The 15943-nt window shown below is 41.8% G+C and overlaps 1 protein-coding gene across 1 annotated transcript; it reads right to left on the reverse strand.

Moving 5' to 3' along the window:
* Positions 1 to 1837: 1837 nt before the first annotated feature.
* LOC105989374 (olfactory receptor 1361-like) lies at positions 1838 to 9757 on the reverse strand. Its single transcript, XM_013021365.1, has 2 exons — positions 8834 to 9757; positions 1838 to 1858 (listed from the first exon to the last, which is right to left on the reverse strand). The coding sequence occupies exons 1-2, from the start codon at positions 9755 to 9757 to the stop codon at positions 1838 to 1840; spliced, it is 945 nt and encodes a 314-aa protein (XP_012876819.1).
* Positions 9758 to 15943: the final 6186 nt, after the last annotated feature.

Genomic DNA, 15943 nt, shown 5'->3' on the forward strand with positions numbered 1-15943 from the left:
GTGGTTGGACAACCCATTCAAAAGCCACCTGGTAGCCTCAGAGTTAGTCAGGATGCTGGGATTCTGGGTGGTGTGCAACGTGGTAACAGCAGAATCTTCTCACATGTGAACTGGCCCGGTTCAGGAGAAGCCTGTGTCTCCTTCCAAGTCCTCAAGGGAGCAGGAGTCATTTGTAGCCTCTCCTTCCTCATGGACAGTCCATGACTTTCCATCATATTCAGAGTTGTCTGGGCCACAAGTTCGAGTGGCTCTAGTTACTAGCCAGCTGGGTGAATGTGTCATCTTGGTCCTCTCCTCAGAGCGTCAGAGGAATGGGACAAGGCTGCAGGTTGTGTCCTCCACCACTGCAGCCTCCATCCCAGTGGAGGCCTGGCTAGTAGGAGGCAATGGGGCCCTGGCTCTTGGGCTGCTCCCTCTCTTGGACTTGGATCAGCATCTCCTGAGAGACCATGGTCCATGCCTACTTGCTTCTGTTAACGTATAGCCAAAGGAGCTGAACGGGATCTTGCCTGGGAGGAGGAGGCACACTGCCAGAAAGGGTGGGGTAGGAATTGTTGAGTCCAATGCCCATCTTTATCTCCTAAGGCCACACTCAGGAAGAAAGAGTTGCAACTCCCCCATCACATCATGGATGATTCCACTTTTAAACACGGAGAGGCTCCAGAGTTTCCTTGACCAGTGGGAATGGGGAACACTGTACACGAGGCCCAGTAGTTTCTCTCCTCTTCTGACCTGAGTGTCCAAAGGGGACAAGACACCAAACATCAAGACCAGGATGAAACACTTGCTACAAGGGCACAAGCCAGAAATCTGAAAACATATGCAGATCATCTCAAAGGATCAAAGGGAGTCAGAAGCAGACAGCCAGGGCAATGGCAGAAGACGGTGGGTGGGCATGCTCACCCCCCAAGCTGGGAGGGCAGCAGCAGAAGTGTGAAGATTGGGTACTGACACCCAAGTGGGCACTGGATGATCCAGGACCCATCCCTGACCAATCAGCTGCTGGATATGCCTGCCATTGCACTGCCCAGCCCTGCCCTACATGGCCTGTCTGAGGAGGCAAGAGGCAGTACAGAGACACCATCCCTTTCCAGGGCAGACTATGCTGCTGCTATGGGCTGGTGGCCACAACCCTCACTAGAAGACACTTTGAATTACTTCCATGGGATATACAACTTCAGAGAGAATCTCAAACAGGGGTGCAGCTCAATGGAAAAGGACTTGCTTAGCATCCAGCAAAACCATGATTTCTCCCCAGACCACTGAAGAAACATACTCCCTCAGGGCTCAAGAATCCCTCCCATGTCACCAAAGGTCATATGATCAATCCATGCCAGTGACTGGACATTTTGGGGAGCAGAGTCAGAGTTGTGGAATGATGATCCAGAACAGAATCAATGCCAGGTGTAGGCCTAGATAGAGCTAAAGAGATCGCAGTTCCCATGAGAAAATTCTACCTCTTCTCTGCCAGTTTGCTCTCCTTCACAAATAATGAAGAGTAGCCAATACCTTAGGAGGATGACAGACAGACAAAGAGGCAGACAGTGGGTAGGAGACATTCCCAGAAAGAGACAGAGGTATGCAGGGAGACAAAGAGATAGAGAGAAGTACAGAGAGACAGAGAGGGGGCCACAGAGAGAGAGACAGAAGAAGAGAAATTGGTGATTTGGGATCACAAGCTGTACAAGGTGTCACTGTTCTGTTGTCTTGATACTGAGCTGAAGACCTAATCAGGTGCTTTGCCTAAAGGACCAGCATTGACTGCCTGTTGCCTGTCATCAAGCCTTGCTAGCTTCCTGCACTCTTCTCCTTGGGTAGGTGGCCTGGTTCCCTTCTCTCAGGAAAGGAAGTCAGAGGTCTAGGGAGGCTTCTGAATAGGAATGAGCAACCCGAATATGGGCAGGAGTTGAGTGCAGTCTAGACTTAGTTATCTGGATACACATAGCCAGAAAAACCAGGGGAGAAAGAAGATGCAGAAGGAAAGACAAATCTTCCTGAGTGTTAAGGGCTCAGTAGAGACCTGGAATACATGCTGTGCAGGGGGCCTGCATCCAGGCCTGCCAGCTGTGCTCCAGGGGGTGAGTCCTCCTTGTTCTCAGTAGGACAGTGCTCCCAGGAGGTGCTGTGCATTCTGGAAAGCCTGCTGTGCCTGGAGGTCCTGATTATCAAGGTAGCAGTGAGGATAGGAGAGGAATTCCCCGGTTACAACAAAGGAGAGCAGATATGCACTGGAGACCCAAGTTCTTTCCTAAGCAAGACAAGCTAGATTTCTACAGATTCAGTTCCCAGGCAGAGGTCCCACTGCAGGCCTGGAAGAATCCTGGCTCAAAATGCATCTGTAGGAGCTTCTCCAAACCTTGATTCTTCCCAGTCTACATCAGTACTGCTGACTTAGCTCTCTGTCCCAACTCCACCAGAGCTGAGGATCCCTGATGACTCGGATCTGATTTCCTTTATGAACTGTTTGGCAAAATACAATTATGAGCTCCAGAAGAGGATCGTCCCAAATGACTAGACCAAGTGTGGAGCTGGTTTCAACCTTCTTCCTAGGAAGAGAAAGAGACAAAACACTTAAGAATGTACCTTCTTTCTCTGGATAGCCATGGGCTAAGCACATAGAGACCAGAGTGGACCAGGCTACACCCTCCTCTCCAGTGACCTCCAATCCTGAAACCACTCAGAAAGTTTTCTCGCCAATCCCTTTCTGATTGAGACAGTAACTCTGTGGTCCAGGCAATAAGACACCATCCTTGGATGCTCAATTCATGACATACTTCATATCTTTTATCTACAAATCCCTTCTGAGGTCAACATGACTGTAGAAATGTGGGTCAGGCTACACACCACCTTCCCTTGACCTCACATCCATCCTAACAAATCTTCCCCTAATATAGGAATGACAATTGCAATGTGGCCCCAGACAACACTAAGGATCATGTATCCTCAGTGTTATGCTAGTATCACAATGATACCTGCCACTGGACACACTGAGCTGCCCTCCAGGGACTCCCTTAGTGCTTTATATATACTATGTACTTTGCTAAAGAGGAACAACTGACACTTTGGTAGATCAATGGGCATGGTGCTCTCACTTGCCCCTGGCTCTGCCCTCTCTATTAGGATCTGACTTTGAGGATGTGATGCAGATCCCTGGTTCTGATGCTGTGAGGTCCACAGCACACACTCCCACTAAGCCATGCTGACCTGTCTAGGTTGTCTTCCCAATGAGAGCATTTGAGCTCTGACCTTGCCTTCCTCCCTCCTCTACAGCTATTCCCACCTTTTTCAGTATTCACCATACTTTCCCATGAGTGTTGATTGAGAGACAGTGAGTGTTGCCCACCGGAAACCCCAGGGCTCCAAGATCCTAGAGGAAAAAACGATGCCAGCCCTCATCCCTCACCCCTTGACTGAGTGCAGATAGTGCCATGGGCTCAATGCATGACCGAGGATAAGCCATTCCACTCAGAGACGCCTCCAGGGCACTGGAGCACAATGGAGATTGCAGTTATTTCAGGTGTAGGTCCTTGCCCTGTTTCCATTCAATTTGAATGAACAATAGAAAGGAAAATATTTACTGATTGGGGTGAAAACCAATTTAGGACACACATGTCAGCCTTGAATATGAGTATAATATACAAATTCTGTTTCTACTGGTGTCTGGTCATTGTGGTTGTATTCCTGGATCTCAAGTGTGAAGGAGATATACCCAGACTTGGTGTAAAAAAGGAACTTTACAGGATGTTAGTGGACTTTATGCAGAAGTAGTGAATGAATACCACCACACTGTCCACCAATGGAAGAAGGGGCTGTCCACCTGCTCTAAGTATCTAGTGTTCAGTGTACTTTCTCTAAACTAGATTTCTATGCCAAACACATCTGTAACCCAAATGGCAGTGGAGAAAGTGCGAAGCCCCAGTCTTGCCAGGCAAATGTCAGCACCCTGAGGGCTGGCCAGGGAGGTGGGTGAGTCTGAGAATCCACAGCTAGTGGCCTCTGCAAAGAGATCACAAACAGTCACCAAAGGAATGCTTCATGCAGAGATGCTGCTATTGCTAATGACACTTTTCCCTCCTTTAGAATATTCCAGGAATATCTAAAACTAAGTACATCTCAAAGATTTCTTCATCAGATACTCTCCTAGGATATCTCTTAACCCACAATTGTGAAAAAAAATAGGACCACTATGAACTGGAGATGAAAGGCCAGATAGCTTGCACTATCATTGAGCACTGTGGTCTATGGGCCTGCACTTCAACAACAACAGTTTTGGTTCACAGAGTTCACAGAGATCAGCAGTAGAAATCAAGCCTAGTCACAGAGGAAATGAGTTTTGCCAATGGCCATAGAAAGTTCATAAATTACACAGTATTGAGAACAGACCAAAAAAAAAAAAAGTGGACAAAATCGTTGAGTCAGGGCCACTGTCAAAAATCACATCCCAGACACAGACTGAGGAAGGCACTGCTGTACTCTCTAAAAGCTGTGCACTGAAAACTTAGCTCTCACCGAAAACTTGGCAACAGTGAATGCCAAGAATGTTGAATCCCTGGACACAGCCCTCACAGACCTGAAAAATGGGCACCACCACCTCCAGGAATAACTGTCTACATGTTCTTTATCCTGGAGATTCGCAATGGGTGGTTCATATTCTATCTACCACAGAAATTGGGATAACAACATTAGTGTTTCAATTTTCTGGAAGTTCCTATAAAACAGGTGAAATGGGAAACTCACAATGTCTTCTCAATAGGGCAAGACGCTATAGGTGCCCAGAACTAAAGACCACCCCACCTCTCTAACTCATATGTCCTTAGATGAACCATTCAGGGTATACATTGAATTCTATTGTTTCAGCATGTTGTTGGTCTTTTCTGTCATGGAGGTCCAAAATCCTGTGATTCATCAGAGGTTCCATGGTTTCCCTTATTTGTACTTATTACTATACTTCTAGGATAATCTTAGCAGATGAGCAGAATAGCTCAATAGCCATGTACATATGACCTTATAAGATAATGCTAAGGAAATTGGTCAATCATCTGTAGAAAACTATAGGTAGATCCTTATATATCACCCTACACCAGAATCAACTCCAAATGGATCAGAGACTTCTGAGTCAAAGCAGATACCCTGAAAACATTACAGGAAGGAATAGGAGAAACCCTAGGTCTCCTTGGCAGAGGCTGAAATTTTCTTAATAGAGACCCAGAAAATTCTTAGAATGGTTGGACAAATGGGATTGCATGAAGCTGCAGAGCTTCTGCATGGCAAAGGACATAGCTGGCAAGATAGTAGAAAGCCCACAGATTGGGAGAAGATCTTCACTAGCCATACAACGGATAAGAGTCTCATATCTAAAATATACCTGGAACTCAAAAAAGTAAATCCCCCAACAAATCCTCAAAGAAACAACTGCCCAATAAATAAGTGGGCTAAAGACTTAAAGAGAAACTTCTCTGAAGAGGAAAGAAGAATAGCCAATGGATACATAAAGAAATGTTCAACCTCTCTAGCCATAAAAAATGCAAATCAGGGGAAACAAAGGAGGAGGCAACAATGCTTGATAAGAAATGTACTCATTATCTTGCCCATGTAATTGTAACTCCTCTGTACAGTATTTTCACACTAAAAAAAATTCACTCCAAAACATGCAAATCAAAACAACACTGAGATACCACCTCACCTCATTATAGAATGGCTATAATCAAGAATTCTAATAAACAACAGATACTGGAGGGGATGTGGCCAGAAGGGAACCCCTACTGCATTGTTGGTGGGAGTGTAATCTTGTTCAACCACTTTAGAAAGCAGTATGGAGGTTCCTGAAAAGAATCTACATAGAGTTCCCCTATGACCAGCAATCCCACTTTTGGGCATTTACTCAAATGACCACAAACAAGGCCATACTAAGGTTACCTTTGCCTCCATCAGAAAGAATGGCATTGCCCCATTTGTTAGGAAATGGAAAGACTTGAAAAAAATTATATTAAGTAATGTAAGCCAGGCCCAAAGAAACACAGGTCCCATGGTTTCCCTTATTTGCAATAACTAGTTTATGTCTAGGATAAGCAGAAAAGGTCAAAAGCTATGTACATATGACTAGATAAGATGATTCTAAGCGAAATGGACCCCAAGATAGGGACACAAGTGTTTTTTTTCTTTCTTGCTATTGTTTCTAATGTATTTTTAATGTACCATGTGATTTTTTTGATTTCTTTGTATGTTCCTCCCCCATGGTATAACCTTGTTTTCACTGTATTTGATATGGGCGTCCTGCATCTTGTATATACACTTCTCTAATTCGGGGAGGGGAAGGGAAAAAACAAAGTGCTTAAATAGCGATACAGGTTGACCCATTGTAACAATAAGATGCACAAGACACTATGTTGAAAAAAAACTTTACAATTTAGGCAGGGGCGGGGGGTGGGGAGTGTAGTTGTGGAGGTGGGAAGGAAAGGATGGTAGGGAAAAACAAAGGAGGAGGTAACAATGCTTGATAGGAAATGAACTCATTACCTGTCTCATGTAACTATAACCTCTCTGTACAATATTTTTACAATAAAAAATATATAAAGACATTATGTCAAAAAACGAACTTTACAACTTTGGCGTGGGGAGGGGGGAGGAGGGAAAGGAGAGGGCTGGGGGTGGAGATGGAAAGTGATGGGAAGGGGAAACAAAGGAGGAGGCAACAATGCTTGATAAGAAATGTACTCATTACCTTGCTCATGTAATTGTAACCCCTCTGTACAGTATTTTCACAATTTACAAAAAAGGAATAAAGGTTTGGCTACTAAAAAAAAAAACAAAGGAATGAAGGTAAACAAAGAAACATGAACTGCTAAGAACCAAAGTTTCTGTTGAAATACCATCAAATGGACCTGACAAATGGCTCCTATGAACATTCCCAAAGAAAAGGGCAGAAAGATGCAGACTTTTGAGGAATTCTAGTCAAGGACTTGTATTTCCAAAATGGAGGACAGACATCAATAAACACATCAAAGTTGTTGAATTCAACTTCAAACAATAAAAACTCCAAGAGATTCACACTAAAACCCGGGGTAGTCAGAGTTCCAGAAACAGAGGAAGTCTCATAGGAACTAATCATCACATGGAAATTCCTTGCTAAACTGCATAGCTATGCCTCTTCAGGAAATGTGAAATGAAGGTGACAAGGAGGAAAATGTCTTGAAAATGAGCTGAGATAAAGCTCAGAGCCCTTTCAGGATGGAGATGAGGAAAGCCAGTGATTCAGTGCAGAATTCTCCTCTTGTTTTTGTGAGCACTTCAGTTTAAAGTCGGGCCCTTTTGCCTTTAGGCAGCTGTCTACTCTACTCTACAAGACCCACTTACCACTTTAATACACTTCAGTTCTTGTTCTGCCAGGACCTTTCTTGTGTTTGGTTCTGGGCATAGCCTTGAACCTTGAACATTTGACCTATTCGTGCTGTCCATCTAGAATCACAGTTATGCACCCCTATACCTAGCTTATTGGATGAGATAGATTTCTGAACCTAAATTGGTAGTGTTCCAACTAGGTTGTTGTTATAAGTTGAAAATCTTCCCTGTCATCACCAACATAACCATGAAAACACACAGAACAACTTCTTAGGAAATACAAGGAAAAGAGACTGGAATTTTCCCCTAATATTTTACTGCTCTTATCAAAGTTTTCATTTACCTAAATCTGGTCAAATCTAATGATTTTTTTTGTTCTCATAACTATAGTTGAAAGAATGGCCATTTTTCCATCTGGAAATATTTTCTAAGATTCTGAGATAACAAACTTAGTTGATTCCTTTTCCAACAATGGCCTCTCAGCTGTTGTCATTTTGTTTTGTTTTGTTTTCTCCTCTTCATAAACTTTAAATGTTGTACCATCCACCATCTCAGGACTCAGCCTATAGTTCTCTTCCTGTCTATATTGTTTTATTAAGTGCCTTTAGCTCGTTTTATAGCTTTAAATGTCACCTATATTTGCTTTTTTCAAATTATATATTCCACTGTCTATGAAACATGTCTACTTGAGTTTCTAATAAAACTCACAAAATTAATTTGGCAGAAATATAGTTATTGATTTTTCCCTTCTCCAACTCTCTGCCATCCATAACTGTCCATATATAAATGAATGACATGTTTCTACTCACTTTCTCTGTCCATCTTTGATTATTTTCCCTTATATATTATATCTGAAACAATAGTATGTCTCAACAGCTTTATTCCCCATAAAACCCACCTTGCTCCTGGTTAGGGGACACTGTGAAATCTCTCTTCCAATCTCTGTTATGAGTATCTTGCTCAGTCATCTGTGAGACCGTTAAGCAATAGTAACGGACTAATTCAGTCACTATAAGCATTGATTATGAGTTGAGAAACTGTGGAAAAGAGAGACTATAAAAACATTCCAGAGAGGGTTATACTATCTCATGGTTTATTCAAAACTCATCTTACATATAGTGCTGTAAACCCCTGTCTTCTCTCTGAAAAGCGGTATCTTTTACACCATCACTAAACTGATCCAAGATATGCAAGGCATACTTATCATTTTTCTTAGGAGTCCTCTGAATTGTATACTAAAGCAATTTTCAGGTGTCATGATGTAAAAATATTCCCTCAGTTCTGAGGTGATGAGCTTCTTGATCAATCAGCAGGGACCACAAACACTCATCAACTCACAAACGCAGTAAAGGGAACCTGACACCAATATTATTCCGTAGGAATGTGATTTTTATCAGTCAGAGGCATTTTCAAGTTAGAACTTTACCCTCCAGTGTCAGGAGATGTGCTGCCACTTCCTGTTTGGCTGAGATCCAGGTTGGCAGTGTCTTGAGACACAGAGTTTTCTGAAAAGCCTTCGCAGAGCTCCTTTGACTTCCTGGTTCCTGAGGCTGTAGATGAGTGGGTTCAGCATTGGGGTGACCACGGTATAGAAGATGGCAACCTGGCGATCCTGGTCTAAATTGTAGCTGGAGGATGGCCGGAGGTACATACGAATCACAGAGCCATATAGGAGCAGCACCACCAAGATGTGGGAGCTACAGGTGGAAAGAGCTTTGCGCAGGGCAACCGCCGAGTGCATATGGGCTATGGCAGCACCTATGCGCGCATAGGAACCCAGAATGAAGAAGAATGGGCTGACCACCACAGCTGCGCCCTCGGTGAAGATTAGCATTTCATTCACCACCGGACGAGTACAAGAGAGCTTCAGCAGCGCCGTGATGTCACAAAAGAAGTGAGTGACCCGGTTTCCACAAAAGGCTAAGCGGCTGACCAGCACACTATACAGGAGGCTGTTTAGGCTGACCACCACCCATGAGGTCAGTGTTATACGTAGACACAGATGCTGGGTGACAACGACCGAGTACCTTAAGGGGTCACAGATGGCAACATAGCGGTCATATGCCATGGCAGCCAGCACGTGGCCTTCCATGCTGCCTACAGCCATGAAGAAGAAGAGCTGTACCATGCAGAGGTTGTAGGAAATGGTTTGGCTCACAGCCAGTGTGTGGACCAGCATCTGAGGGATGGTAATGGTTGTTAGAAATATATCAATAAAGGAAAGCTGTCTGAGAAGGAAATACATAGGGGTCTGAAGTGTAGAATCCACACAAGCAACAATTACTAGTAGGGCATTGCCCAGAACTGCAATCAGGTACATGGTAAGGACAATTCCAAAAATAACTGGCTTCATCTCTGGCCAGCTGGACAAGCCCAGCAAGACAAAGTCAGTCACTTCTGTCCTGTTTCTCACAGCCATACAACATGGTCTTCTTTACCTGTAAAGAAGAAAGGTCAGTATTGACCAGGAAAGAGGATATCAAGATCTTTCTGCCATTACAGTGAAGATCTGTTTCACACTTTGGAAACTCAGTTTTATTCTCTTGGTAGGAATGTTCCAGATCCATTAAGTCAACTGACCTGGGTTGAGAATAGAACTAATCAGTATATTCACTGACTTGATTGATTAATTACTTGTCAATGAAAAATATAGTCTTCCAGGGAATGATATGATATTCTCCTGTGTTTGGGGAGTTGTTTTTTTTTTTGGCTCAGCTTTCTCTAGAGAGCAATGAAGACTGGACGCCAACAACACAACTTTCAATGCAGGTATAAATAAAGATACTTGGAAGCACATTGTATGTCTGTATGAATGGGGAAATACATAATAGCAGAGTATAACTATGGGAAAAATGTAATAAAAGGAAGAGGCTCATAACCCTGAGCTTATCTAATTCCAAGTTTAGTTTTAGCTCTTTAGGTACAGATGCTTCTGTGTTAGTTAAGACAGCTCTTGGCTTTCTAGTACAAAAATTGATGTTCAATCTCAATTATCTCACTCTTCTCTCCTGTTCCCAAATTTTTATGCTTGTTTTAGCCTTTAATGCCTGGTTTACCTCCATCTTCTGCATATATTCAGGAAATTATGAACTAATATAAAAATGCACAGCAAACTTCCATCTTTTCAAATCAAGAGTATTTTCATTCTACACTCACATCTGCAAACATATTAGGTCTTTTATGTTTCTTATCCAAGGTTGATGATGTTTGCTGACAGTCTGACTCTTGTTCTTTTTCTAGTTTCTTCCTGGAAACTTCTTGCAATCTTTACTGTTGCCATCCCTAAATTACATAAACATGTCAATTTTCTCATAAATTCTCTCATAACTTTAGGAGAACATTTCAATATGATGATGCATGACTCTGTTTGACTGTATGAGAAATTTTCTTATAATTTCTTTAAATTTCTCCTTAATGTATTTCCCAAAATAATTTTTTCGCAGTTTAGCCCAATTAGTTGTGCAAGGAGATTTCATACTGACATGTCCATATATGTATTCAAGGTACCTTGATCAAACTCACCCTCTGTCACAATCCCTCATTTTTGTCTGCCTTCCCAAACCAATCTCAGTAAGATTCACTCTTCCATTTCCACATATGTACACAAGTATTGTCATCATATTAGCCCTTCTACACTCTATTCATCCTCATCCCCCTCTCTAGAGCCCGCAATTGGGTGCTAAATATCTTTGATTGATTAATATCTTCTCATGTTTTCCATTGCTTGGTGCTTCTGGTCTATACCCTGGATTTTAGTCCCAATAATGCACAAATGGTATTTGATTTAGTCTTTCAATCATATATTTAACATCCACGAACAATTTGTTATTTTATTTGTTCCTTTTCAATAGTCGTCTACTCTTGTAGTTCCTTGGGTTTACATATTTTATATCATCTTTTGAATCCTGAGTGATTTAAATTTCTTCTGGACTCAGTTATTTGATTTGTTCATATCAACTTTTTCCTTTTCTGCTTCTGGTTTGTCATTCATAATGCTTTGGGGTGTTTCTTCTAGATAACAAGTGTGAATTTCTCATGATATGGTATTTGCATAGATGAGTTCTCTCTTTGCATAGATGAGTTCTTTCTCCCAGGTTAGGAAAATCTCAAATTGGCAGCTTGCCTTTATGCTATTTGTCCCAAATATGCCTGAGTACTTTCCCATAAGATGTAATAGCCAAATTAATAGCCCTAACTCTTGCTCATTCTAGAGAAGAATATTCAAATTTCATCGGGGTAAATACTAGATTATTGATGTCTGGGTCTTAAGGTAAGGAAGAGAGAAGAATGTATGGAAGGTTGGCTTACTTGTATCTTAGGAAGAATTGTTAGTGTTGGTCAAGAGTCGTGTATTCTACAAGCTCTCTCTGTTCTGCCTCTCACCCTCCTCCTGAACTGAGTCCTCTGGCTCTGGGTCCTTGTGAAGGAAGATCAGCTCTCTCTTCCATTGCAATCCCTTCCCAGGATTCTAAGAAGTTTTTCTCTTTTTCACTCAGAATTTCACTGAAATGCCATCTTCGCTATTGATTCTGCTTTCCTTTCCACTTATTGTTTTTTAGTGAATTTCTCTTTGTTATTATTTCACTAGCACTAGAGAGACAGAGAATATGTATATGAAATCCAATACATTCAATTATAAGCTAGAGAGTGAGTTATGGCTCTAGTTTCTTAAGGCTCTAATTTCTTATGGCTCTGATTTCTCCATAATAGGTCAGTCACCAAACAGAAAAGATATTCAAATAAATAAAACACTAAAAATAAAAGTAGCATAAGTATATTAAATGTATATGAAAGCAGTATGATATAATCCACTAACAACTATAAAAAGTGGGGAAGGGTCTAGGAAGGTGGCTCAGTGGTAGAGTGTTTGCCTCCCATGCATGAGGCCCTGGGTTTGAGTCCTCAGCACCACATGAGCAGAAAAAGCTGGAAGTGGTAGAGTGCTAGTCTTGAGCTGAAGAGCTGAAAGACAGTGCCCAGGCCCAGAGTCCAGGCCCCATGACCAACAACAACAAAAAAAAAAATGGAGAGGGCAGAGAATTGTATTAAGAATTTAATAACAGGCCTAGGAAGGTGGCTCAGTGGTACAGTACTTGCCTTACATGCATGAGGCCCTGGGTTCTATTCCTCAGTAGCACAAAAGAGAAAAAAACGGAAGTAGTGCTGTGGCTCAAGTGGTGGAGTACTAGCCTTGAGCTGAGGGACAGCACCAAGGCCCAGAGTTCAGGCCCCATGACCGACAAAAAAAAAATGTAATAAAAATGAATTTGATCAAAGTATAATAAATGCATGTATGGAAATATCATACTTTACACCAATGTAAAAAATATATAGAAAGCCAAATGAGATGATTCAAAAAGAAAAAGAAAAAAGATAAAGAAAACTCACAGGTCTGTTTTTCTGACTCTTTCTTCTGTGTGCAGCTCTAAGTGTACGCTCTTAGGATCCTATTGCTCATTCAAGACTGAGCCACTGCTACCTTCAGGGGTTCAAAGGAGTGGACAAGTGAAAGAGAAGAGATGAGAGAGAAGAGGTGAGGGAGAAAGACAGTGAGAGACAATGTCTCCATGAAGTAAGAAGTGAAAAGGTTGTAGCTCTATCCCTAAGGAGAATAAGAATTAACATAGGGAATTCATTTTTTTCAGGCAAATGATATTTTTCAAATGAATTCTATGTAAGAGTATGTGGTACTGAGGTTCTTATTGGCTGATTTCAGGGATTCATCTAAATATTCAATATCTCAGTATTGAGATAATCAATATATCTCCTGAGACTGGACTCTGATGATCCTATTCAGAAAACTTGGAAAGATCAAGCATGCGCATGCAAGACAGTGAGTTATGAGGCGAGAGATGAAGACATTTGTATCAACAGCACTAGAATATTTCAAGTCAATACATTTGAGTGAGCTCTGACAGAAGAACAAATACAAAAGCATCCCTGGAAAAGGGATTCAGGCTTCACAGTTTATTGTTGGTGCCTCAGGATATCTAGTCATGGAAGAAAGCTAGATTACCCCCACACACATACACACACAGATTGTTCTTGACTTTCCTCTTTAATGAAAGCATCAACAGACATACTACTTCTCTTCGCCACTGAATCACTATCTAAATGTTAGAAACAGAGTCTGTTTAGTGTCTTCTTGACCTCAGTTCTGTTCTAGTCCACACACCCTCTTAAACTGATGAGTCACAAAGGCTACATCTGAGATGTATACATAAGAACTTTTTTTCTTTTTCTCAAATTCTCACAAAATACACAAGACCTCAGTAATATATGTCTAATGTCTGGAAAACACACATTTTCCCCACACCCGCTCTGGTTCCATGACTCTATTCTATATTTCCATTCAAAAATCTATCTTTCTATGCCATAGAATCAACCATTCTCCATCATTTCGCTCCCACTATTTTCGTGGATCGTCTTGGTAGAAATATCTACTATTTTCCAAGAATCTAATTTATAATTTTCTGTTCCCATTCCACTTACGTTAAGACATAGTGAAAACTTGGCTTTGCAGTCTGTATCTAGCATCATACACCCGGAAAGAAAGCGCAGCAGAGCTGCCCTCCCCCTTTCTCAGTAGGGAGCCCTTTTTTATGATAAGAAGCAGGCTCAACCCCTTGCGCTCACACTGGGACTCCACTGACCCCAGGAGATTCCAACTGCGTTCACAGGAAACACTAATTGGAATGGGCTGTGCCTTTCCCCCTTCCTATACCCAATGGGACCAAATGGGGCTCGGAGCCCATCTATTCTTCTTCCTCATCACCTGCTCTCATTGAGGCAAAATTCATATAAGCTTTGGGAAACTACTGGGCTTACAGGAAAAGCCCACCCTTTGGGAACATCAACCATATCTCTCTGTGTAATATTAACAGTTGGGCAAAGAAGAACACAAGGGGAAACTGATTCCCATTCCATCCTTGCAGGAAGTTATTTTCCCATCTTATTCTTTCTTTGATTATTTTTGTGGGGGGGGGGTGGGAGAGAGGTCATGAGGCTTGAACTCTGGGCCTGGGCGCTGTCCCTGCGCTCTTCAGCTCAAGGCAAGCACTGTACCTCTTGAGCCATAGCGCCATTTCTGGTTTTCTAGTAGTTTACTGGAGATCAGAGTCTCACGGACTTTTCTGCCCGGCTGGCTTTGAACCTTGATCCTCAGATCTCAGCCTCCTGAGTAGCTAGGATTACAGGCGTGACCCACCAGCGCTTGGCTTCTTCCTTTGACTATTAAGTGTCTGTTGGTAATCCAAGAAACTTAACTAAGCTGACTTATGGCTGGAAGGTTTGGGAGATAGTAATAGGATAAATCTAATTATTGTTATCTAATCATTGTCCTGTTTCCTCAATAACTTTCTCATTCCCGGCCCTCTCCTGCTTTCAATCTTTCACTGGGTGAAATTTAGTTCCTTTGTTTATCCCTTTCAAAACTATTACCTTCCAAACATACAATTTCAAGAAGTCTTTGAGAAAATAAAAGAAACAGCAAGAGAGTGGGATTCTTTGAGGTAATTCTTGATCTCATAATGTGTTATGGATTTTTATCCCTCATAGTAATCTTTTTGTGTTGGTCCTGGGGTTTGAACTCAGGGCTTGGGCATTGTCTCTAAGCATTTTTCCCCTTAAGGTTAGTGCTCATCCACTTGAGCCACACCTCCACGTGCAGCTTTTTTGGTAGTTAATTGGAGATAAGAGTCGAACAGCTTTTCCTACCACAGCAATCCTTAGATCTCAGCCTTCTGAGTGCCTAGGATTACAGATGTGAGCCACCAGTGCCTGGCTATCCCACACACTTTTATTCTTGTCAATTAGTTGTTTAAAATTGTTTTGACATATATATTTATACAATGTACCCTGATCAGATTCACCCCTCTGTCAAGTCTCCCTCACCCTTCTTCCACTTTCAAAACCAATCTCAAAGGGATTTCTACCATACACACACACACACACACACACACACACACACACACACAGAGTATTTTAATCAGATTGACTCCATCACTGAGCCATACTTTCCCTATCTCTATTCCTCCCTATTATTTCAACAGCTGTCAGTGAGCTTTGTTTTGCTGTCTTCATTCACAGATTTAATGTAATTTGGTTTTGCTCATTTTCTAAAGATTCTCTAATCCTCCTCCCTCTCTAATACCCTCAAAAACTATCACAATTATAAAAATGTTTAAATAATGTGGGTATGGGGGATGTTCCTCTGTGTGTTTCCAGATATGTTTATTTTTTAGGTCTATTGTCACCATAGGAAAGAAAACATGCAACCTCTGGCCTTCTGAACATGTCTTACTTGGCTTAACATGATGAACTCCAACTGTATCCATTTTCCAACCCTTCCCAAAAGAGCCCACATAATTTCATTCTTCATCGTGACTAAATAATACTCTGGTGTGTGTGTGTGTGTGTGTGTGTGTGTGTAAAATTTTCTTTTTTTAATTTTTATTTATTTTTTATTGTGTGTGTAAAATTTTCTTGATCCACTCAGGATATCTGGGCTATTTCATACCTTGGAATATTATTAATAGTGCTGCAATGAACATGGCATATGTACAAGTATCTCTATTATACCCGACTTACATTCTGACAGATTATG

This window comes from Dipodomys ordii, unplaced genomic scaffold (assembly GCF_000151885.1).
Source record: "Dipodomys ordii isolate 6190 unplaced genomic scaffold, Dord_2.0 Scaffold55, whole genome shotgun sequence".
In the NCBI taxonomy this organism is placed as follows: Eukaryota; Metazoa; Chordata; class Mammalia; order Rodentia; family Heteromyidae; genus Dipodomys; species Dipodomys ordii.

What these genes read in the sequence shown, in the direction of transcription:
- LOC105989374 (XM_013021365.1), bottom strand. Translation starts at nt 9,757, where the DNA reads ATGGCTGTGAGAAACAGGACAGAAGTGACTGACTTTGTCTTGCTGGGC. An exon ending in GGCTTTTCAGAAAACTCTGT is followed by an intron (nt 1,859 to 8,833) that starts GTCTCAAGACAC and finishes AAGCCTCCCTAG; the next exon opens with ACCTCTGACTTCCTTTCCTG.